The sequence below is a fragment of the Plectropomus leopardus genome, chromosome 18, assembly GCF_026936395.1.
Source record: "Plectropomus leopardus strain MGB_pleo_1.0 chromosome 18, ASM2693639v1, whole genome shotgun sequence".
Taxonomy (NCBI): domain Eukaryota; kingdom Metazoa; phylum Chordata; class Actinopteri; order Perciformes; family Serranidae; genus Plectropomus; species Plectropomus leopardus.
Window position 1 is genome coordinate 28634041 of NC_142193.1, and position 25545 is coordinate 28659585.

The 25545-nt window shown below is 40.3% G+C and overlaps 2 protein-coding genes across 2 annotated transcripts; both read right to left on the reverse strand.

The window, feature by feature from the left end:
• Positions 1 to 4739: 4739 nt before the first annotated feature.
• LOC121957305 (G protein-coupled receptor family C group 5 member D) lies at positions 4740 to 11901 on the reverse strand. Its single transcript, XM_042505875.2, has 4 exons — positions 11704 to 11901; positions 8986 to 10115; positions 6499 to 6554; positions 4740 to 6335 (listed from the first exon to the last, which is right to left on the reverse strand). The coding sequence occupies exons 2-4, from the start codon at positions 10073 to 10075 to the stop codon at positions 6258 to 6260; spliced, it is 1224 nt and encodes a 407-aa protein (XP_042361809.1). The 5' UTR covers positions 10076 to 10115; positions 11704 to 11901; the 3' UTR covers positions 4740 to 6257.
• A 2675-nt stretch (positions 11902 to 14576) lies between these two features.
• On the reverse strand, positions 14577 to 18189 carry pde6hb (phosphodiesterase 6H, cGMP-specific, cone, gamma, paralog b). Its single transcript, XM_042505642.2, has 3 exons — positions 18078 to 18189; positions 16288 to 16445; positions 14577 to 15478 (listed from the first exon to the last, which is right to left on the reverse strand). The coding sequence occupies exons 2-3, from the start codon at positions 16428 to 16430 to the stop codon at positions 15361 to 15363; spliced, it is 261 nt and encodes an 86-aa protein (XP_042361576.1). The 5' UTR covers positions 16431 to 16445; positions 18078 to 18189; the 3' UTR covers positions 14577 to 15360.
• Between the last annotated feature and the right edge of the window lie 7356 nt (positions 18190 to 25545).

Genomic DNA, 25545 nt, shown 5'->3' on the forward strand with positions numbered 1-25545 from the left:
TACTGGTCTGTGAATACTTATTATTGCAGGTGGGACCGAGTCGTTTTGCAAGTCACAAGTAAGTCTCAAGACTTTGCACTCGAGTCAAGTCACAAGTCTAAACTTTGAGTTTTGAGTCCTAAACAAAGCACCTTTCCAAATTCACTGAACACTCACTGATTTCTGGCTTTTGTGTGCACTGGGAAGGGTGACAATCGTCGAATCGGCTTCAGCTACAAACAGCGCTGATGCAAACACGACATTTGGGTGAATGCACTAACTTTAACCCCTTTACTGACGAGATGCAAAAACGTGCTGACGCAAAATACCGTCCGTCTCTGTCCAAGGATCGCTCGAAAAAAATCGTTATTAACTCCATCAAGTTTGAGATAGAGACTGAATAAGTGAGACGTGTAAAAGAGGGGACCACCGTAACATTTTCACCAGCCTCCGTGCTGCTTTCTGCTGTTTACTTACCTGCTTTCGGCCATGATGATAAAAGCGACAAACAAGGATTACCAAAATTTTGGAAATGAATATTTAATATTTTTGATTAGGACTGATGCTGGCTAAAAAATAAACTCTTTTGAAAATAGCAATACGAGTGTAATATTAAAGCATACCTAAAGGTTGTATGTATGTATATCTACTGCAGAGACAGCCTAGTTTAATAAAAAAATACTCTTTTTTGTATTGGTAAACTATATCTTTAAAGTCTGAGTGGAGTTGCAGGTATTATTTTGTGTATGTAAAGTCTAAAATCATCTGACTGGCGCCTCGGCTCCACACCTGCTTCTATCCTTCCCTCTCACGGTGCACCAGCTCTCTTATTCTGGTTATCAGGCGGCGATAGAGCACACTCCCAGATATTTGCCCTGATTCTGGATAACCGTGATGCCGTTTCCTTCCCACGATTGCGTAACTCTTTATCATTTTTTCCAGTGTTCGTGTGGAACGAGGTTATCCAATCAGGAGCGAGGCTGCGCTGAATAGACACCCAACGGGAGATAAAGCTGTTTGAGAGTCTTACAGGAGGTGAGAGGAGACTGTTGCAACATTTTGATTAACCCTTTGACACTTAAATCAACATCAGTCTTTTTGTGCTGCATTCAGATGCCTTTAACAGGCATTTAAACCTTTGAAAAATGAACAAGTTAGTTTGATTTGTTTCAAAAACAGTGGAAAAGCAATCAGCATCTTGGCATGAAATGTCCCACAAATTGCAAAAAAAAAAAAAAAAAAATTGAAAAGTGATAAGAAAATGACCTGAAAATTAGAAAACAGAGAGAATCATAAAAAATGTATTAAATAATTAGGAAAAAAAGATCAGGAAAAGTTTAGAATTATGTATTAAAATTTATTTAAATTATGATTTTATTTTATCATGTTTTTCAGGTCATTTTTTTTCTTGTTAATTTTTTCTTATTTATTGCACATTTTTGTGTCATGTCTTTCTAAGTTACTCATTGCCTTTTTTTTTTTTTTTACATGTTCTTCTGAAAAATTATGCCGATCTTCTGAAGGGTTAACAAAGACTGGTTTTACACCTTAAATCTTGATGCCAAATTCGTATTTGTTGCCTATATCTGATTTTTTAACTTAACCTGCTTTAACTGTTTTGCTCCAAAGGCTTAAAAAAATCAGTAACATCTGCATTTGAAAACTGTCTTAACCTCCGTCCTCCAGTGATGTATTTTCCACTTTCCGAGCGCATGTAATTACATCATTCAAATGCGCCATTCTTGCATTTTCAATTACCAGTTAGTACGACAGGAAATATCCAACCTGTCTACATAGACTCCTGACCCCCTCAGATATCCAAATCATATTTGATTTATTTTCACACGTGAATGAAGCCTGAAACCGAACTGAGAATAATTGATTTCCTGTGCTTTTTTCCTGCTTACACGCTCACGATACACATCCGATCTGTGCCGGGTGAGAATAAAAAATCTGAATCGGGTCGCTTCTTTCTCACTTTGTGCACAAACTTTTCCTCCCAAAATGTGAGTCAGAAAATCGATGGAGGCTGCAGCGAATTTAACGCCCCTCAGCTTTGACCAAAATCTCCTGCGCGATGAGCTCTTGTGCCACCTCCAACTTTTCTCATGGCTGCCATCAGGGGGGAACAATCTGGAACAATCTTTAATTGCATCTGGAGTTAATGGGCGTAAATGGGTTGGATGTGGCGGGAAACCTCGTTGCTGTTAATTGCTCTAATGCACAGGAGGCCAATTGCCAATTTGATGGCGTTCTCTGTCTGAGTAATTGAAGTCGAGCTAATTGGAAGAATAGATTGAAGGCCGTGTGATAAGAGTGCACGTGTGTGTGTGTGTGTGTGTGTGTGTGTGTGTGTGTGTGTGTGTGTGTGTGTGTGTGTGTGTTGATTGCATCCATTGAAGTGAGGAATTGACCTTTGTGGGTGGCAGAGTCACTGTAAGCCACTGGGAGAGAAAAAAAACACAGAACAAGTTGAAACTTCAAACTATCCTTTGATTTAACCCTTTGAAACCTGGATGGACATTGGTTTTCTCGAGCAGATTTCGGACCCCTTTTCACAAGCAATTTAACCCTTTGAAACCTGAGAAAACCTGTATGATTTCTTTGAAAAAAAATTGAGAAAAAGCCAGTGATCCACCTGGTAAAAAAATCCCACAAATTTCAAGAAAGTAGTAAAAAATGATGACCAGCGGCGGATCAGAAATGTAGTGCCAAAGGAAAGAAGACTGTGTTACGGTGGGGTAAAGTGGTGAAAATACTCTAATTGAATGCTGTATTGATTTTTTAAAAATAACGCCTGCCATCCTCTTCACTTTATTGGGTGTTTGCTGCTTTCGTTACCATGGATACTTGTTTCACTTTCCTGCTTAGGGCTGCACCAAACTGTGTGTAAAAGTTGCAGCCCGGCGTACTAAAGTTGGTGACCTCGGCTCTGGTAATACCGTCAATATTATTTAAATGAGCTCTGCTCTTATTCCCCACCAGTGTCTCCACCGGTGTCCACTCCGCTCTCATTCTCCGCTGGTGTCTCCGCCGGTGTCCGCTCCACTGTCATTGTCCTACGCTGTCTGCTGCAGGTTCATGTCTTTGCTTGTGCATTAATCGGTTAATGTCCTCTATAACTGTCCAGATGAATCAGATGTCTTTAGCAGAAACTCCCAGCAGCTGCTGGAGAAGAGCTTCTTACCTGCATCCACACATCTCTGTGAAGCTGTAAATTTAGACAATTATTTATCTCAGAGTAACTGCTGTTAACATCATTACTGTTGTTGTTGTTGTTACTGAATATTACTGCTAAATCTTGTCACAAACTAAATGCAGGTCAATTAAATAAAGTGAGTTTGTTTAGTGCTGCTTTACATGAAGCAGAATGAATCAGCAGACTTACTGCAGCGGTGTAACAGTCTGCAGGTCAGACAGCAGACAGCAGCAGCATCCACACAGTTTTACAGTGTAAATGTCTCTGACACACTGCAGTGCTCTCATATTTAGTATTATTACTTATTGTTCCGGTTAATCCTTGTTACTTGATGTGATTGGCGCGTGCGTGCGTGCGTGTTTGGTATTGATTTTTAGTAGGTCTTTCTTTAAAGTGACTAAAACAGCTTTGTTATGAACCCCTGTGGTGCGCGCCCCCGCATGTTTCTGCAAACCGGGAGCGCGCCGACCAGCAGCTGTATAGACTGTACATCAGTATCTGATACAGCCCCACTTCAAAACCCACAACTGTCCTTTTAATGAGACACACAAGACGCGCTGCCACCCTCTCTCACTTTTTTGGGGTATGTGCTGTTTCCGTTACCATGGATACTTGTTTCATTTTCCAGTTCAGGCCTGCTCCGTACTGTGCGTAAAAGTTACAGCGCGACACACACAAGTCTTCAGTCTAACTGGAGCTCCGTCAGAACCGGAAGTCGGTCTTAACTCTGAGCCCTAAAGTCACTTTACACCAGCTGTTCATCCAGTTTGTTCACTCTGATACCTGAAATGTGTCTGAAATCTTCTCACCTGTCGTGTCCTAAACTCTGAGCGTCAGTCTTCTAGCTGCGCATGCGCGAAGCCGCAGTATCGCGAAGCCATAGGAAATGGGAAAATAAATAATTAAAAACAAAGAACAACGTAAGATTTACTAGTTATTTTGTTTTTGTTTTCTTGTTTATTTGATTTTTTCCTTTTAAGCAAATAACTAAAAAACACGTCTTTTTGCAAAATTTGATTTCTACAAAAAAAACCCGAAATTCTCACTCGTTTTGTAGTTTTTTTAGTTTGCCAGTCAGAATTGAATATTTGAATAAACGGATGACACACGGATCGATAAATCACTCAATAAAAGTCTTGTGCTTTATCCTGCACAATCTGTTCCCACTCCTGAAGTGATGGCCCCTGTCCCCTGTCTCCTGTCCCCTGTTAAGCTTCGGTGACCCCTTAATGTGGTCAGGACCCCCATGTTGGGAACCTTAAGGAAAAAGGTGAGGAAAATCATGCATGCAGGAGGTGTTACATGGAGTTATACTGCTGCTGCTGCTGCGGAAACGCTCCTCCTCTCTGTCCGTTTGTCCATCACCTCTGACTGGTGCATCTAAACGCTGCCCCCTGCTGGCTCCTCCGCGGTGCTGCGTGTCTCCTGCGTGTTGGTGCAGCAGGCGCCTGCAGGCATGGCACTCAATCTGGTTGTGAGTTAATTGGCTTTTTGGTGTGCCATCTGTGCAGATTGTGAGTGGGAGAAGCAAAAGGTTTGAGAAAACCAAAAAAAACTCCTCTTTTATAAGCAAACCTTTTTATTGATAACACCAGCATGTGTGTGTAGAGTCAGTTTGTGTGTGTGAGAGGACACACACCTCGTCTGCACCCAGAGCACATCCTGTGTTTTCAGTGCAGCAGCCGGCGACTGTAATGTAACTTTGAATATGAAGATGTTAATCAGTGATGGCACGAGCCTCCCACGGTGCTGACAGGTCTCCTGTCCTCTCCTCCTCCTGTCTCGTCTCATCTCGTCTCTCCTCCTCTCCTCTCTCACAGATGCCTCTGCTCCGCTCAGCAGTTTGGCACCTTCACAGTGACAGTTTCACGCCTCCTCTAGTGCCTCAGGGCTATTATATACCATCTCAGAGCAACACACTCACAACATAAAGACACTTCTTCTAAGCATTTGGGATGTGGATTTCCCGCCAGAGAAAAGCTGGACTATCTGAACCCATCCAGCCTGCATGATGAAACTCAGATGAGTCATTCTGCTGAGTCTTTTCTTCTTTTTTGGGGACAGAGGGTTTCACATCCCACTGCTGCATTTGAAAAATATTTACATTTGCACAAGAAAACAGAAAAACGCATTTTTGTGCCAAGAACAGATTAGTGCATGTGTTGGGTCGCCCCCAGTTTTTGGAAAATATCAGTTTATGTGCATTTGTGTGTTTGTGAGGAGCAGTGGTGGAACGTAACCAAGTACATTTACTCAAGTACTGAAGTACAAGCTTTTTCTTTTCATGTCATTTTACACTTTTCCTCCACAATATTTCAGAGGAAAATATCGTCTTTTTTTACTTCACTACATTTATCTGAACGCTTTAGTTACGTTACAGATTAGGTTTTTTTGCATTAAAAAACATTTTTAAAATTTATAAAATATGTTTTGTTTTGTTTTAGTTATAAATAAACAAACAGTTAGGATTGACATATTGAGAGAAAAATTAATTGCCAACAATTTGGTAAATTTAAAATTTTTTCGGGTGTTTTTCTATTGTATTTCAATAATTTTGATTTTGGTTGTTTTTAAATAGTTCTGAGCTGTGTTTTTACAATTTTGAGGTGTTTTTACAATTTTTTTTAGTTTTTTTCTATTAAAAAAACCTATTTTGAGTTTTTAGTGTTTAGATTTTATTTTCATTTTTTAAATATACAGTTTGGGATGTTTTTTTTAATGAATTTTGATTTTTGAGGTGCTTTTTCAATTGTTTTTTTAAAATAATTTTAAGTTTTTAGGGTTTTATTTTATTTTTTCTAAATAATTTTGAGGTTTTTTTTTCTTTTACAATTTTCAGCTTTTGGAATGTTTCGTTTGTTTTTATTTATTTAGAATTTTTTTTGCATTGGGTACTTTTACTTTTCCCCTGAATACACTTATAGTACTCAGTAAAATATACTCATGTAAAATGTTCAATGTAGGACTTTTTAACTTGTAACAGAGTATTTTTACAGTGTGGTATTAGTATTTTAATTGAGTAAAGGGTATGGATACTTGTTCCACCACTGGTGAGGAGCAGATAGGACAATAATTTTAATCAGTATTCGTCATAAGGCTCCAGGAAGTTGGTGGTCTGCGGGCGAGGGATGGTGTAATCCTTCTCAGGGTCGATTTCCTGAAACATCAGAATCAAACATCCGTCACGTCAGAGCAGTTAATGCGCGCGATAAAGCGCGCGTTCATTAACCTTACAGTGCGACTCAGCTGAATGCGCGCAGCAGTCAAAGGTCACGCTGCCTAATTGTGAAGTTTGTTAATCCTGATGGTTTATTACTCACTGTCACGGAGAATCCGGACTCGTAGGGCGACCGCAGAGACTGATTCGTCCTCCTGCCTGAAGGGAGACACATGATACAGCTGGTTCATTATCGGCTCATTATACTCTGCTCATCATAAAGAGCCGCGCGCACTGATGGAGGAATTCATTTTCTAATGTTGGACATCGGCTCCATATTCACTCTGACTCCTGGTTATTATTCACGTAAAGGGTTTCTGTCAGGGAATCTGAAATAGCTGCCACACTCTCACATGGTTACTTTTTCTGCTTTGTTTGATTGAAGAGTGAAGAAGCATTTATACATTTTAGCCGTATTGTTATTTAGATATAGATGGATATACTTTATTGATCTCAAAACTGAGAAATTGGGGTGTAGCAGCGCCATACAGTAAGAACAAAGAGAATAAAGAGCAAACAATATTAATATAATATAAAAGGAATATGCTTAAAAAACTAAAAACTAAGAGACTGTACATATATACATATATACAAAGTGTAAAGTGCGGAGTGACTGCAGTTGCAAAGGTACAGTATGCAAAATTTGACCGGAATATAAGACAAAAGTACAAAAGTTGGTGAAACAATGCTCTTAACCCTTTGAAAACTGGGGCAACATTGCTTTTCTTGTTTTTTTCACCTTTGAACACTGAGTTAATTTGTGCTTTTTTCCCTCAGAAACATGGAGACAAAGGGAATAAGCAACGAGGTAAGGACTGATCTCCAAAATGCAAGAAATAGGTAGATTTAAAAATAAAGCTAGGGAAAATTACCAGGGGAAAAAAGAAAAAGCTAAGAAAAATTATGTCACAAAATTATTTAAATATATAAATATCATTATTTTTTAAATCTTTATTTATTTATTTAGTTATTCATTTAACTCATTTTCTGATTACTTGTGTTTTTTTTTTTTAGAAATCAGTTTACTCAGGTTTCAGGGTAATCAAGACAGAAGAAGAAGAAATAAGACATTTTTTTCTGACAAATGAAAAGTTGAATTCAAAAGCAGTAAAACACACCAGTGCTAAATTAATATGTAAACATTTGTGTTGACAGGATCGGCCATTTCCACACTTCCTAATCATCGTCTATGTAAGCAGCCGTGAAATGCATTCTGGTAGTGCCATGCAGGGATGTTGGCTTCATTTCAACATCGGTAAGTATGTATTTAATGGAGGGTTTGGGGCTCCTTCCCAAAGAAATTTTAGGCACAAAACACTCAATTTTCTTTTGGTTAATATTTATGTATCAATTTATGGTGCAAATTTGAAAAAATATTTTAAGAGAAATGCAAAATTCAGGCAAACAAAATATAAAAATCAGCTATGATGGCATATCATGCAATGAGACTCTCAGGCATTTTGCTGTTTTGCTTTCAAATATTTATTCTCCTGCAGATCAACCTTCACTGTTTAATGTTATCACTGCTGAGTCAACACACACAAAGTTTACTTTTCCATTCTGCTTTGTGTCGTTTGTTGGGAAAGTGTATCGTCTTTAAATGTGCATGTGACCCTTGTTTACGTCAATGATACATTAATTTGTTACAGTTAATTTATAAAGCCCTAGACTTTATACGCTCAGGTGTGTTTCAGAGAGAATTCTGCTCATGTTAAAAATTTCCTGCACATTCAGCAACATATTCTACATATAGGTGTTCTCTGAGAAATGAGAGTAAAGTTATATATTTAGAATAAAAAAACAAACAAGCAATGTGAAGATGTCCCCTTGGGTAGACAAATTTAAAGGTTTACTAAGCAGGATTGTCAGTTACTGTTTAATAACACGCTTGCCAGAGGGAAAAGTCTCTGCAGAAAAATGCCACGCCTCACACCGAGAGTGGGTCATACATGATGACTGAGAGGGATTAGGCTCGGGCGGTATCACGGTACACCAGGGTTTTTCAACGTCGTCATAAATACAGGGGCTCTCTTTCTATTAAGCTCATTGTATGTAGTGCACAGCATGCACCACCAGAGCTCCATCTCCGGTCTCATCTGGTAGAACAGGCAGCTGAGCTGGAAGACACTTTGACACCTAGTTGTGGATGTAGAAGTTACAGGACTGTAAACAGCCGGCGGCCTGCAGAAAGAGGCCATGGGGAATAACGGCATCTTTTTTTTTTTACATCTAACTTTGTGAATTAAGGATTTATTTGGACCAAACCGGAGCTGGTGATTGTTAGAACAGTGGACTTACAAACTTTATTATTAGCAAGAGTAACCAAGATGATTTGGGTGAGTTTTATTTTGTTTCTGTTAAGCGTGAATGAAGTGAGGCCTTGTCAGTCTTCAGTGCCTGAGAGAAAGTTGGATTCAGAAGGTGCACAGGTGTATTTCTCTGTTTAATGAGGAGACTAGTTGGTAGAATAGTAAGTAGCTCCCTAGCTGTCGAAGGGGGGGTGTAACGAGGAGAAATTTCAGGAAAGTACCGTACGAAACTGTTAGTTGCAGCCTTTATTAAGTGAATACACCACCTCTCCTGTTCTCACCGTCATTCTCAAAGCTCCCGTTCTCCCTCCCCTCCTTCGGGCTGGCCAGTCCCGGGATATCAGCGCTGGGACTCGTCCAGCCTGCAAAGCTCAGAGGGATATCTTTGGACTTGGCCTCCCCCTGGCAGAAGAAGGCGATCTGGGACAAACCGTATCCCATCAGTAACACCCAGCCGTTGGACACCAGGGCGATGCTCAGCACCGGGTCGTCCCACTGCGGCTGCCGGTCCAGCTTCGGGTTCCCCCTGACGAGCATGGTGATCCACACCACCCAGACGCAGGCGGAGAGCAGCAGCGTGAGGAAGAGCAGCGTGGCCTGAGCTCGGCTCTGCTGGCGGGCGGCGCCGGTGTAGCTGTAGCTGTACGTGAAGCAGGAGCGGCACAAGAGGCGCAGCGACAGGATCAAGGCGATGGCCAGGATGCAGAGCACGTAGATCTGCAGCATGACAAACTCCTTTTGGCTGTACTCACACGGGTTCCTGTCCCGGACCAACACGAGGATTAGCCACTCCGTAGAGATGATAACCTGAACCATGAAGAGCCCCAGGGTCAACGCCGGCTCCCCCCAGCCTCGGGCCGCCGCGAAGCCCAGCAGAGCCAAACAGCGAGTTAAGAGACAGGCGAAGGCGAGGGAGAAGAGGACGCTGAAGAGGAAGAGCCTGGTGGGGCAGGTCTGAGGGGTGAGGCGGATGATGAAGGAGAAGGTGATGGCGAAGATCCCGGCGGTGGCCAACAGGAACATGGTCATGCTGGCCACCGTGCCTCCGATGCTGCTGCGCTGGTTCCTGGATGAGATGCAGATCCACAGAGACCAGAGCAGGAGGCCGAGGAGGAGCCCGATGCTGAAGAGGAAGCCTGCGGACGCCAGAGTCTCCAGGACGATACCCCACGCTGCCCGGCGGTCGCACAGGTACCTGTAGATGGGGTCCAGTTCTCTGCCGCAGCCTTTGACGCCCCTCAGGGACGTGTCATTAGAGGACGGCTTTGTGGCGTTGATTGAGTTGCTGTTGTCTGATTGGCTGAGACAGGTGAGAGGGACAAAGAGGAGCAGGAGGAGGTGGAAAAGGGATCCTCGGGTAAAAAAGGCCATTTTTAATCCACCTGAGGATTCCTTTGATACAGAAGATCTCCTAAAAACAAAAAGCACAAATATTTCAAAATTAAGAACAACAGTGATCCTCAACTTACAGCCTCCTAAATATGAAATGATTCACGCTGAGATCTTTTTTATGCTTTTAACAAACGTAAGGTACCAAAGTGCATAAAACAGCATTAAAATAGAGCTTGTTTATCAAAAAAAGTTCCAGTGGAGAATCCCTCACGCCCAACAGAGGCCCGAGCCAAGCTCCTAATTCTAGAGGTGTCCTAAAATCCCCCAAAACATCCTAAAATCCCAGAAAAGTCCCAAAATCAGAGAAATGTCCTAAAATCCCCAAAACATCCTATAATCCTAGAAACATGCTAAAATCAGAAATACGTATGTCCTAACATCCTGGAGACGTCCTTAAATCCTAAAAACGTCCTAAAATCCTAGTAATGTCCTAAAATTATAGAAATGTCCTAAAATTCCCCAAACATCCCATAATCCTAAAAACGACTCCAAGAATCATCCTGAAATCCCCAAAAATTCCTAAAATCCCAGAGACATCCTAGAAATGTCCTAAGATCCTAGAGACATGTATGGGGCTGCTGCGACTGGCCCCCGGCCTCCTGTCGTTTTGGAAAAGTGGCCCCCAAGCAAAGCAAGCTGAGTATCCCTGAAGTACGAGATTCCCTGCATGCTTTAGCAGCGCGCTGACTGACAAGCGAAAGAAACAGAAGACAGGATAAAGAGGTCACAGCGTGGAAAAGACAAAAGTGAGAGCGGTTTGACAGCGAGAGTGACGAGCGCGGGAGCAGGGAGTGTGTAAACATGCCAGAACAAGGCAGAGGAGTGTGTCAGCCTGGAATAAAGAATGGAGAGAAAACACTGCAACATGGAGGTGAGGCTGGGACAGAGAGACAGACATGAAAGAGACGACTCTGCTGCATCAGCTCATAAAGACACACACACACACACACACACACACACACACACACACACGAGGGGATGGGGTTTATACGCAGATGGGAGCTGAGAGATATCCCTGATTGCCGCCACTTCCTCCAGCCTGTAACGAAACCTTTGTTGCAGCGTCAGAGATTCAAATACGGCTTTTATCATCCGCTAAATATGACCTTTAACTCTGCCCGACACTGGATAATGTTTGTGGTGTCAGTAGATTATTTTCACTTAATTATAAGGCGTGATCATCTGATTTTAGCCAGTTATTAAAGCTGTTATTAGAAAAAAAAGAAGACATCGATTGTACATAAATGTACAGTGGCCCTAAGGGGTCAAAACACAACAAAATTTCACAAAACACAACATTTCAGAAAACACTGAAACTTTTGAGAACTTTTGTGAAATGCTGTGTTTTGTAAAATGTTAACTTGTTTTGTAAAATGTTGTTGAGTTGCCTGAAATATTGTTTTCTCAAACGTTGTTTTGATTTGTGAAATGTTGTAGTGTTTTGACCCTCAGGACCACCGTATAAATCCCAGAAATGTCACTCAGTATTTTGAGGAAAACAGCTCTACATGTTTGCTGACTATGACGTTATCTATTAAAGCTCCACCTGAAAATAAGACGGCATCAGAAAAGCTGTACGAAACCTTTAAAAAAACTGTGAACCTTACTTTTTATCCTTCGGGGTGTGAGCTCCGAAATCCCACTCCGGTCTTTAAATTTGCCCGGAAGTGTTGCAGTGATGACCGCTTAATGCCGCTCTATCCTGATAATGTCTCCATGTCTCTGCAGGAAGAGCACGAGATGAGGAAGAGTTGGGACACGGGACAGGAGACTGTTTCCACCTCAACAGGTTGGACAATCACAAAAGAAACCTGCAGCCCTGCTCACACCTTCCTGTCAGACCCCTCCTGCCTCCCTGGTCCCTCCCTCGGACCGATGGGTGGGGCTCACACACCTGGAGGTGATGATGCACACAAACACCCACACGGAGGGTGAGCTCGTGCACCCATTTCCCGAGAATTTGCATCTCCTCTCTGCATAATGTGCACTTTATGTGGGATTCTGTTGGGATGTTCATGTAAAACTCGAGCTCAGGTGGAGGGCAGAGGCTCGTTGATGTAATGGAGTTCAGGCGAGACTCAGACTGACTCATCCCGGTCTTGTCGGGATCCAGAACAGCACCGGCCGTCACCTTAGTGACTGGGAAATCACAGCCACAACATTTTGGTGATTTAGCCTCAGGTGGAGTGCTTCTCACTGTTGGCTTTTACAAGTCCGTACGTAGCTCCTCCACTCATGCCTGTACAGGCAGAGTTTACAGGGTGTGTTCGGTTGAACCTCAAGTCACTCTTCAACTGTAAAGTCAGGCTCCAAAACACAACTTTATCTCTCTAATTATGAACACTGTTCGCTGCAGGACCCAAAAATATGCACATACATGTGTTTGTATAAAAGGTACCAAAAAATAATGTCAATCTACGGAATATTTCCGACCAAAAATCTCCCTAATTTGTCACCTAACACCAGAGGAATTCAAGCATGACGTCATTTATTTTAAGTATCACACGCAGTTCTCTGTTACTGGCAGGTTGGGCTGAAATGGAAAGAAGAGAAACATTTGTTTGCAGATTCTCAGACACTCAGTCATGATAGAGGCTCATTATTTTTTAAAAAAGAGCCAAACTGAAGCGTCTGAGAGCAGCTGGCAACAGATTGGGTTTTGACAGAAGATGTGGTGAAAAATTCTGTGAATTTTAGAGTTTAAGTTATTTATTTTCATAGCTTTTTAAGGGGCTTTTCGATGCTGCGTTCACATGAAATCACACAGATGTTACACAATCTGGATGTGATTATAGTGAACTGGCAGAGGATACTGACGTTAATGGTAGACGGCAATGCGGTCCAAATTTTAAATATTTTAACTTTTTGCTGTTATACGCAATGGAATTTACACGTTAATGTTGTGTAGCTCCCTCAACCAAGAACAAAAACAAAACATTAATATTAGGGTCCATGAAAATACACCCAGTGAGTCCAAAAATCATATTTTACTGCACGTACTAACGGTCGTACTGTTAAACATGTGTGTCAAAACTACACGGTTAAGTTTAGGTAACAAAACTACTTGAGAAAGAATATCCTGGTTGGCTTTAAATGAGCACATTATTGACATTAGGTGGGTTTCAATTCACCCTCAAATCGCATGTTGATTTAAAAAAAAAAAAATTATCACAAAAAAAGTATTTACGCTCATATGAGGTGGTATTTCAGGCAATTCGAAAATGCCATATTTCACAAAACTGCAATGGAAACACTTTTTTTTGGCTTCTCTAGGTCACATGAGGCTATGTCTTTGTGCTTGTCAGTAGGAACCGGCTCCCATGATGCAGCAGGAGCTACAAGAGCTGTTATTGAATTGCATAACTCCTCAAAAGTTGAGTGGATCATCTGGCAGTTTTGAATCCACAATTCCTCTGTGAAATCGTGGACTATAAGCTCCCAGAAATCCCTCATACGTGGCTGCTCCCACGTATTAAGGGCTTGCCTTTATATTATCGCTCGTATAACTCTCCCACATGGCCTTCGATTGGAAATAATGACGGCTAGTGCTGTGACTGCAATAGAAATAAACCTGCTAATGTTTTGAACATCCATCGGCATGGTTACTGGAACGTGATCATGAGAGGAGAAGTCTCATAACATCACTCAGTGGATTTTAAGTCTTCTCACAGTTGTGTTTCATTGACATTTAGAAAATATGGCCTAAGTTTTGTGCAAATCTGTAAAGGAAACCCGTCTATCGGCTCCAACAGTCAACAAGCTGAAGTATCTTTGGGCAAGATACAATAAGGTTAATTATGACTCTTTCTGTTGTGATATTTTTTTTATCCATGGAGGTTTTAGATTTGTAAAACTTTCCTCAAATCCAGAAAAGCGTCAAAACATCTGTGACGTCATCACAATGTAAAGTCTATGAGAGTATGCATCCGGCGAGGAACTCCATTAACTGAATTGGTGTCATCTTTGCATCCAGTTTCTATGTATTGTGGTATATTTTTGGTTAATGTAGTGTATGTTAATCAATAAATAAGGATTAGGACTGAGAAACATACTAGTTACTGTTTGAATATAGTCCGGGGTTTGATTTGTGAGCTACATCTTGTACTTAATACCAGATCATTTATTTCCCTTGTGAGATGTAAAAGAATAGTTTCTTGTTAAAGCCATGTTTTGATTTTCTTTTCCAACAAAGAGCCTCTCAGTCTTGAAATGAGCAGTAATTATTATTAAATGCACTCAGACATTGTTGTAGTTAAGACACAGAAGAAAAATGTCCCCAATTTGAGTCATAAGACTGCTGTAAAATGTTGTAGAGTCCTTTTGTTTCTCACTCAAGGCTTTTTTTTTAAAGATATCAATCCATAATTGCTTCCCTTTGTTTGACATGTTTTTGCTTGTGATTCATTTCTTACTGTGCTTTTGTTTCTTTTTTTTCTTTTTATCAGGGTGTTCCAGAAAAAGAAGACACGGACAAAGTGAGTACTAAAAATATATGCATTTTACTGCAGCTATCAGGACAGACCAGTTCACAGTACGTTTTTTTTTGGTGGCATTGTGATGCAACACAAAACATTCAGTTCTCTCTACGTAGGGACGTGGGTTCAGATAGCAGCAAGGAGAGAGATACGGGATAAAAAAGGGAGATCATCCTCCGTGCTCACGTGAAAGTGCATTGTTGTTTTCGCTGTTTCGGACATGTTGCACGCTCTCCTTGCACCCCTTGGTGTTTACAGTGAAGTAAAAAATCCAACGCAAAATAACAGCGGGAGGAAGTACAAAAGGTGGGATGGGAGACAAGGTCAAAATGTCAAAATATTTACATTTTTTAGACAGCTATAAGCAAATACAAGCCAGTAATAACTAGTGTTTTGCTTGCGTCCGTTGCCGTGGGTGAGGAGTGGCGGGAAGGAGAGAGGGGGAGTCTGAAAGAGGAGGGAGGAGAAGAGAGGAGAAGACTATGATAAATAGATGAAGGGAAAGGGAATAAGGTATGTGGAGTTTTTTTCTCGTCTTCTCATTCAAGTATATATATATATATATATATTCAGAATATATAAACAGTATCATATAATATAAAAAGCAGCTTTATTATACTTTACATCCACTTAGTGGAGAGAAGCATGAGGTAGATAGACGAGAGGGCGTTAGGGGGTTTGCCGGCAGCCTTATCGCGGCGTGCCGAGCCGGGACGGAGAGAAGGCAGGGCGGAGAGGATTAGGCAGAGGAGAGGTGCAGGCAGGTGGGGAAGGCAGGAGGCAGCAGGTTTAGATGATGCCGTATTTGGCCAAGTCGCTGAGCTCCATGTCGCCGAAGGCTTCCCATGGGCACACCACCGTGATGTCTGTGCCGAGACCCTCCATGCCGGGGATGTCGTCACCAAAGCTGGAGGAGGGACAACACACAGGTGAGTGTGAGTTGATTTATTTGCACTAATATGAAGAAATATTAGAGCTGTCATGATTTTTTTTAATTGCAATTAATCACATTTTTTAATCGCATGTTTAAAATTATTTTGCCTAACAAAACAGTTTTAAAGTTCATATTAACAAGGTGATGCAATTCTTTATCAAAGTGTCCTGATTGGGTTTTGCACTTTTTTAGGACTTCCAGTTCCAGTTGCGTGAAACTACTGATCCCCACGACGGTAAGACATTTAACTAACTGGTCACAACAACCTGAGGACGTCACTTTTTCCACTATGTTGACTGTTCTCCAGTCAGTTTCCACCCATTTAGCAATGTCTCTGTGAGATTCACACTCCAAAATCGTGCCTCAGTCTTACTAGCTGCACCTGTGTGCTCAGCTCGTAGGTGGGAGCAATTTCAGTATGCAGAAATATTCAAATACAATAATAATGTACACTGCATGCAAAAAACAGCAAGGTTTGGCCCAAAACTCTATGTGAAATCGCCCAAATTTAGCATAACGTTGGAGCATTTTTTATCCCCCTTACTGAGAAGTTAGCGTGACATGATACCACCAGATTCCCCACCTCCTCTAGTTTCATGTAATACCAGTATCTTCACTTTAACTTTAAATCTCAGCCTCTTAAAGACAGCAGTGTTCGCCAGGATTATTAAAGAACTACGTTATTTATTAACATTAACTGCATCATGATTAACGGGTGAACGCTCACAGCCCTAGCAGATATATATGTATATATATATATATGTACATATATATTTTCTTACCCCTTCTGGCCTGGTTTGGGGGCCTTGCTCTTGAATGTACGAGTCTGCCTCTGCTTGAACTTGGGTGGCCCCTTCTTGGGTGTGGTGGGGCCGGTTGCTCCGCCGGGGGCCAGGGCGCTTCCTGCAGGGGGGCTGGCGTTCATTTCTGCTGAGGGTCTCTGAAACAACACAGAGGATGGTTTTTAGAAACCGATCACAGCCTCCTCTGCCCTCTGCTCTTTTGTCCTCTCTGCTAATCCTGTTTCCTTCCAGCTCTCGATGCCAATCAGTGCAGATTATGCAGATTAGTTTAAACAGCCAGATTAGCTGTAATCCCACTCTGATCCGCAGAGGACTAATTGCCCTTCTTTAACAACAGGGATGCTGTATGCAGCGGGACGTCAGACTTTTCCATTAACTTCAGCTTAGACGCCCATTTAACTGCTCATGTTTGATCCTTAAAGTTATTAAAGTTATTAAAGTTTTCAGTCACATCATCAGCAGATTTCATCACTGCATCTAAACATTTTACTTAATTGCTTTTGTGCAGCGGACCTCTTGAACCAAACGTCCTGATCTTAAACCGTATCCTGCCTAATCTCCCGGTGTCACCCGCCTTCCTCTGACTCCTGACACTGGTAATCCTGTTAAGACTATTTGACAAAGGTGGAAAACACCCTGCGTTGGCACTTTATGTAACTCAAACATATGAGCCACCTGCGTTGTCAGCAGCAGCGGCGGCGGCGGCAGATCTAGACTGCGTGTGGATAGAGTTACAGATGAGCAGACTATCCTTCTGCGCTCATGTGATCTGTGAAGCTGCACCAGAGCTGCCCGACATGTTATCAGCCATCTGTTGTTGTGACTGAAGTCAATCCTCTTTACACCGGGCATTAGAGGATGCACCTGTTGTCCCTTTAAGTTTCAACTCATGCATCTTAAGACTTTCTTTGTTATTGCTTTTCTAAACTTGACTACATCTTTAACTTCAAGCTACGATTGATCATTTTTTATCCAATTTTTGTCCACTTTTTAAATTGCAGCAAACCATGTTATTAGTACAGGATAAATAAAACTTATAAAAGTTTTCATTCCTCTTCTTTTTCACCTGTGTCCAAACTTTTTGCATCTAAGCTGTTTCCTGTATTAGTTTACTTTTAACCCTTTAAAACAAACTGCCTTCATTTCTTTCAAAAACATGGGAAGAAGGTGATGAGAAACTTAAGAAATGACCTCAAAAGCAAGAAATTAGTAAAAAAAAAAAGAAAAAAGTTACCTGAAAATTACAAATTAAAAAAAACAACAACTTTAAAACAAAAACAAGAAATTGTTTTTATTTCACTGTAAAGTAATTTTAAATATATAGTAAGAATTATAAATATAGTTTTCTGAACATTTTTTTTAAATCTAATAATTTTATTTAGTTTCTTCTTTTTACTTTTTGTTGTCTTTGCTGGACATTACTTGCCAATTTGCTGATTATGTTTTTGTTTTTATGTTTTCAAAAGTATCAACCCAGTATTCTCAGGTTTCAGGTCTAAATTCTTGTTCTTGGTGTCTGAACACAAAGCAAGAAGACTGATATTGATTCAGACTTTAAAGGGTAAACTAGTAATGCACAAATGGATATTTGCACTAAATCCAACCTTTTCATCAGAGTCGAAATCATCCTCATCTAAATTCTTGCATTGTCTACTTTTTTAGCATTTGTTTATCTATAACCAGTCCACAGTTAAATTACTGTTTCTGATTAAATCCCATGAAAACGTTAGAAAAGACTGCAGGTAAAGTCAATAAGAGTTTGTTCTCACCTGCTGTCACAGATATCCCAAGAGGCCACTGCTGATCTCTGCTCTGAGATTTCTTCTTTGCCTTGAGTTTGTGGTGTGTTGTCTGTGTTGTGCTTTTATATCTTCATCTCTAATCCCCTCGTCCTCCTCTTTCCAGTCACATGGCCACCGGAAAAGGTCAAACTTCTCAGACAAAGCTTGCATGTTGTCCCCCTCCTCCCCTCGCTGTTTCTTAATTGTCCTTGTTCCCATCATCAGCCCCGCCCGCCGCTGCCCTCGCTACCTGCTGTGGCAGGGAAGCGATGCAGCCATACCGGGTAGACGGTGTCAAAGATCAATCTAGAAGGATTTAATCGAGCTTATCCCTTTAAACCTCAGCAGGCCTGCATGCAGCTTTGCTGTGAGGAGACGACCCGATGGTCGCGTTTCAGGTCCATGTGAGAGGCTGTTTTCACGTGTGAGCCAGCGGTGAACAATGGTTCAACTCTTAGTACATTAAAACAATGTTCCCTATGATGGTGGATTTGATCAAAACAAAAAGAAGTGCAGCACAGGTAGACTTTTCTTTCTGTAATTGAAATTGCATGTTTCGATTGCGAATTAGAGTTTATTTTAAGTACTAATACTTCACTGTCTTAATCAGGTTTTGGCTCTGACACAAACTGCTGGACATGTGAAAGTGTTGTTATTGTTAAACAGCCCAGCTGCCAGGACAACATGCTGGCCTGCAAACCACAAGTACGCATATGTGTACTTTTTATAGGTACTATACTGATGTTTCTAAAATGACGAAGTGCGTGAGCTGACATTGTCATTGTGAGGTGGAGGGGATAGTGATGACATCCAAGCAGACCATCATAAAACACAACACATTTCTGCATTTACAGCAGCTTTTGTGCCAACAAACACAGCTTTTTTCTCGCAACACGTGGCTGCATTTCTAGTGGCTTTTCTGTCACCAAACATGGGTTTTTTCACGACTCCGAGCTGCATTTCTAGTGGCGTTTATGCCAATAAACAGGGACGATTTCAAGTGACCCCTGGCTGAATTTCTTGCGATGTATTTGCTGCCAAACATATTTTTTAGCAACACATTACTGTGTTTCCAGTGTGTGTTTTTGCCACCAAATCTGGGTGCTTTTAAGGGACCTGGGGCTGCATTTCCAGCTGTATTTGCACCATTTAACATGGCTTTTCTTTAGCAACCTGCATCTGCGTTTCTAGCTGCGTTTGTTCTACCGAACATGAGTGTTTTTAGTGACATTCGGCTTTGTTTTTAATGGCAACTGTGCCACCAAATGTTGGTGTTTTTTAGGGACTCGTGGCTGCATTTCTAGCAGTGTTTGTGCTACCAAATTTGGATTTTTTTTTTTTGCCTTGGCTGCATTTCCAGTGGCACTGATGCCACTAAATCTAGGTATTTCTTAGGACCAGTGGCTGCATTTCCAGCTGCTTTCGTGCCACCAAACAAGGCTGTTCTTTAACAACCCATGGTTGCATGTTCCATCAAACATGGATGATTTTTTTGGCAGCCTATGCAATTGTGCCACTAATCATTTGTGTTTTTAGCCAGAATATGATCTTGTCCCAACCATCATAAGTGTTTTTTGTGCCTAAACACAACCACACATTAACCACAGCGTATATTATAACAAATCTGTTGCATACTAACAAATGCAACGTGTGGTTTGTAAACACACACAATGCCAACATTTCTTATGGCCTTTGTGTTGTGTTAAACCTAAAAACTGTAGGTGCTGCTCACTTTCAGCTTAAAGCACACTTCATTTTCTAAGTATTTCTACCTAATTAGAGTTAATTACATGCCTATTTGTGTCTGAGCTTCACTGCATGACTTTGGCACCCTCGCTGTGAGAGAGAGCTGTGGCCAATGTGGGAGGGCCAGTGGTGCAGTGATTAAATTAATTAACACCAGTAACATAGCTAGAAGCCAAGAGGAAATCAAACAAACAAGAAGAAGCAAACCGAAGCAAATAACAGGTCGAGTTTCCTTTGATATCACGACTCTTCCTTGACTTTATTTTACCTGTAATATTAGTTATAGGAGTAGAAATCTGCTTTGCAAAGAAATTTTGTCCAAGACCGCAGCATAAAGAATATCACATGATAGATGGTTAATTTAGATAGTTAATTTTAATTATATAGTTACAGTTATTCATAGACTAGAGCGCATTTTAAACTTTATTGCCAGTCTTTACGGACAAGCAAAATGACAATTTTGGTACAACGTTAAATTATGCTTCTTCTGATCAGCACTTATTTTCATCATTCACCGGTTTTCCTCCGTGAGGTAAAAATGGTAGCAGGAAGTGTAAGATTCTTCATGCGGTGTGAAATAATGGTAGAGAGTTTCATGTCAGTGATTTAGCGTGCGGAAAGAGTTGATCTAAAGGGCGGATCCTGGATTAGCTTGTTTGGAAGCTCGACAAGTGCTGAGAAAAGGCCATGACACAGCAGCAGAGCGCTGATGGGAAGTTATATAAGCAGACAATTTAGTCCAAATTCTTCACATTTCAAACTATCCGTGTTTTTGAAACTTGAGATAAACTCACAGACTTTAACACACACAGACACAGAAGGCACAAGTTGACCTTTTTTTTATTTGTTATATGATTGATTGATGGTTCCTTTTTGTTTTTAGCCTTTTTTTCTGCATTTCTTTCATTCATGACTTAAATTATTTCCTTTTTCTTTATGAACTTGCCTTCTCTTTTTCATTTTTTAGATACTGTAGATAACACTGGCTGTAAAAAATGAATGGATGAGTCTGCAGCCATGCCAGCAGCTTTGTGAGGATGTCTTTAGCCTCAGTAAGACTTTTAGGTAAATACTAATTTTGGCATGTTAATGTGCTCACAGGGACAATGCTTACATGTAGTTGTTTTGTATTAGCATGCTTACATGTGCTTATTAGGACCATATTCATGTCTTTATAAAGTTTCATTGCAATCAATCAGTTGAGTTTGAGATATTTTAGAGGTTGACCTTTTCAGCTTTAAATCTTTGACTGTTGCCACTATAGTTTATGTATAAATCAGTATTCAGATGCTTGTTTTTTTGTAATATATATATTTGAATGCATTATCTAAAACATCCAAAATGCCCATAAATTAAGAATTGTTATCCAACATTACTCATTATACATCAACATTAATTATTATTAGTTATTTTGTTGTTATTTGCTTGTTTTTTTGTAATATATATTTAAATACATTATCTAAAACATCCAAAATACTCATAAATTAAGAATTGTTATCCAACATTATTCATTATACATCAACATTAATTATTATGAGTAATCCTCAGACAAAGACATTTAAACTTATTGATAGTTTTCTGACTGACTCGCTCAACATCAGTCACCAGCAGTCCAGCATTAACTGGGACAGTTTGACCGCAGGCTTGCAGATAGCCCCCAAAATAGTAAGACATTAGTGAAAAGTACAAGAAATTACCTTAAAATTTGTGAAAAAAAAAAAAAAAAAAAAAAGAAAGTCTAAAAAAAACAAGGCAAACAAGACTTAGGCCCTAATAATAGTCAAAATATGTAACAATATTTTTTAGTAAGTATGAAAATTGTAGATGCATATGTATTTATTTTTGTTTTTCCTCTTGATATTTCCATGCTTTTTTAAAAAATAATAATTTTCTTGCAATTTCTGAAACATTTTTTATGAAGTTGCTCATAACCCTTTGTTTTGGAAGAAATTACAGTAATTTGCTTATTGTTCAGAGGTTTAAATGTTATGTTAAATGTTAAATGTCAAAGGCATCTGAAAGCTGCACACTAAGAGTGATGAAAGGATTAATATATGGGTTTGAGATTGGGGTCATTATATGTTGCACATTGGTCAGCTGAGGTTTTGAGGGCAGCATGGGTGCCGGGCCCTAAAGGAGGATGGGGCAATAGTAAGCTTCTTTGACAGTATGTAGGCTAGACGGAGGAAGGAGCTGTCCTCTTTAAGGACTCAGACTGTTCTGAAAAACAGAACGTAAACTCTGAATTATCAGTTGGAAACCACAGTGAGCACCAGGTGTGTTTCATGACTGTAATCACATCATAAATCTGCTGAAAATGTTTATACACACTTTCCAGAAATGCTGCTGTAAGTACAAGTTGACCCTTTGAAACTTCAGCAAGTTGGTTTGATTTCTTGTAAAAACATGGGGAAAAAGAAATGAGCAACTTCATGGCTCAAAATTAGCAAGAAATTAAAATAAATAAATAAATAGATTTTAAAAATAGATAAAATAAAAACAAACAAACAAGAGTACTATCTGAAAATAAGGCAAAATAAAGAGAAAAAGATAAAACACAACAAATGGCCCGAAAAGTGCTCAAAATTGAAAAAAAAAACAAAAAAAAAACAAAAAAACCACATAAAACCCTGTAAGATCATTTTAAATATAAATTTATAGTAATTAAAATACAGTTTTCTGGACATATTTCTGTTTTTTTTTTCATTTATATTATTTCCCCAATTTGAAAAAAAAACAGGGCTTTTTCTTGTCACCTTTTACTAATTTCTCTCAGTTTGTGGGGCTTTTCTTGCTAAGGTCCTCGCTGCCTTTGCCCCCATGCTTTTTAAGGAAATCAAACCAAGTTCAAAGACTTAGGCAGCTTGTAAAAGGCGTCTGACTGCAGCACAAGAAAACTAATGTCGATGCAGGTTTCAAAGGGCTGACTCACCTAAGCTCGTTTATCTGTGGCCTCGTTAATGACCAAAATACTCTTTAATAACGGCGAACTGGACTGAACTGCACAGGAACCCTGTGATGTGTTGATATCTCTGGATTGTGTGTCAATAGGTCAATCTCAGAGCCCACTCTTCTTATGTCTGCGTAAACGCTAATACTCAGCTACTAATTAGATTAACGAAAGGACTCAGACTGAGAAAAAAAAACACTGGGTCAGCAATATGACACACGGGTCACTGCGTGTGTGTGTGTGTGTGTGTGTGTGTGTGTGTGTGACATGTTCAGCTTCACAGGCAGAAATTTACATCCCGTCAAACTTAAATAAACATCAACTGACAAATCTGTTCTTTCATGGGGCTAATGAATTCCTGCGTGTGTGTCCAGAGGAAACCAGACTCTTTTTACGTCCCGAGCCGTATACAGTGCAGCCATACAGCACGCATGATGTGGGTGATGTATGGAGGTTTGCTCCCCACGCCACAAAAAGCTCAAAAAGACCACGAGTGAGTATTCTCGGCCTATAAGTGCACCTTTTTTTAATCAAAAAGGGTCCAGACGGGACTGAACCACAGTCTCTCGCGTCAATCTGGGCTCCGATGATGAACTCAGGCTTTGTGTCCAAGACGTATTTATACATTTGAATGCCAAGCCATCTCCCAAAAATAAGAAAACGTGACCATTAGCACAAACTGTACGACGTATTTCTTTAAATTAAGGTTTAAGGGAGGAGGCGCCATACGTATTACATTCACTCAGCTTCCAGTCGACCGTTGATTGTACTCTGCAGCTGCTAAGGGTGAAATAGAAACTGTACTGCCAACAGTTTCGTGTGGCTAAATAAAGACCTATCTGCACTCGGCTGGAAATCTGTTTGTTCAGAGTATGAATGTTTGAATGATGCCAAGCAACTGGGGCAAGAAATATAATAACTTGACAAGATTTTTTCATTCTGAAGTCGTCACTTGTTGCTGCATTGTCAGTGATTTCGGCATAAGATATGGACGCCGAAAGCCACTTTCTACGGCAGTGCGACACGCCACCGAGCAGCATCAGTTTGTAATGCTGGACTGAACCTTTCACAGTGTTATGATACGCCGCCACCAGTCGCCTAGACGACACCTGGTGCGGCAGTGTGATTCTCAGACAGGTGGCGTCAGTTAATAACACAGTCGGGCGGCTTCTGTTGCGGCGGTATGAAACGCCGCTTGAGGGCGTCAGGCTGAAACTGTACCAGTAACAACCTAATATAAGGACCCTGGACTTTCACCTAGGAGCCTGGTGATTGTTTCCCATATGAATTTTTAGCCAAGCCATGATGTTTTTTAATAGATATACCGAATGCTTCTAAAAAAACTACTGAACATGTGCTTTTGTTGACTTCCTGATGTTGGTAGCGGCGTCCTGGAACGTCAACAGCCAATGCTAAAGGATACCTAGAGAGTAATCTGTGTAGTTGATATTGAAGTCCACTGACAAAGCAGCAATATGTGATGACTTGGGATGAGAACGAATTGTTGTATAGAGCAGTGATGCTCAACTTGTGCGTGGACAACCTATAATAACATCAACCTATAATAACATCATTACCATTTGGAGGAGAGCATACTGTACAGTTTTATCTTACTTTATGAACAGTCATGAAAACGTCATTATGCGTCCTTTTAAAGTCATGATTTTAACTTTTTAAGAAAAGTGGGTTTTGCTTTAGGAGAAATTTAAGAGGTTTTAATGGATGTTTTGATACTTTTTGTAGACACAAACCACAAAGTTTTGACAACCTTTCAAGCACTGAGTGTTAAAATATCTGTTTAAATTTGTGTATAATGTAGCACCTGGACTTATAATAACCTCGTGCATGAACCGCATGTTTTTACTAACACGTGATAACATGTCTGATCCATATGAAAAGGGGCAAAGAGCTCAGACTGTCTGGTCTGCTGCCAGTTACTATTGAGGTCAGATACTGGTCGGCCAGTATTAGTGTTGTCATATGTAGAGCACAGCAGATCACATACAGCCCACTTTACACTTAATCCCATTTAAACACCTGCTGACGGGGCATCGACAGCAACATTGAACTCAGTCACTGATCCGAAATATATTTTTTTCCAATTATGCAATTATTTGTTTTGTGCCACTGTGGTTAGTGACACACTTTGCAAGCACATCAGCACAAGTGCATATCTACCTGCAGACTCTTTGCTCTTTAACGGTTAAAGTGCACAGAAATGCTGCTCGTCTGCGAAATGTTGATAAATAAGGTTTTCATTTTCACAAAATACATAAATACATTTTCAGATTCAGCTTATGCTCATCCGTCATGAGGAGTTGAAAATACTGCAGTCTTTATAGTGCACAGTTATGACAGGGGAGCATTTCTCTGGCTGGATCTGTGTAAACGTTTGATTCACAATGTGCTGATCTTCAAACATAAAGGTAATCAAGTTTTGTTTTTCAAGGCTATTTTTAATTATTTCCATATCTGTTTTGATTTATCACTGTGTTGCCAAGTCTCTTACTCTATTTGATCTGCCAGATCTGTGATGTACTTTTTTCCCAATTTATGATGGCCTTGATCTTCTATTTATTCTATTTTATTTTTATTTTTTATTGTGTACCTTGTTCTTTTCCCCTATCTGTCAGCTGCCACCTCTTTCAGATCTCTTGATTAAGATGCACTTTGTAACTGCTTTCAGACGTGCTGCATGAATATATTATTCATCGAGAGATCACTGCTGTGTTTTGTTGTTGTATTAATATTGGATATTAA

Excerpts from the sequence above, each read along its gene's own strand:
- LOC121957305 (XM_042505875.2), bottom strand. The coding sequence starts at position 10,075 with ATGGCCTTTTTTACCCGAGGATCCCTTTTCCACCTCCTCCTGCTCCTC. Across the intron at positions 6,555-8,985 it reads CGGGAGCTTTGAGAATGACG|GCAGGAGGACGAATCAGTCT; the intron begins GTGAGAACAGGA and ends GTCTCCCTTCAG. Across the intron at positions 6,336-6,498 it reads AGTCCGGATTCTCCGTGACA|GAAATCGACCCTGAGAAGGA; the intron begins GTGAGTAATAAA and ends CTGATGTTTCAG.
- pde6hb (XM_042505642.2), bottom strand. The coding sequence starts at position 16,430 with ATGAACGCCAGCCCCCCTGCAGGAAGCGCCCTGGCCCCCGGCGGAGCA. Across the intron at positions 15,479-16,287 it reads CCCAAACCAGGCCAGAAGGG|CTTTGGTGACGACATCCCCG; the intron begins GTAAGAAAATAT and ends TCCCTCCTCCAG.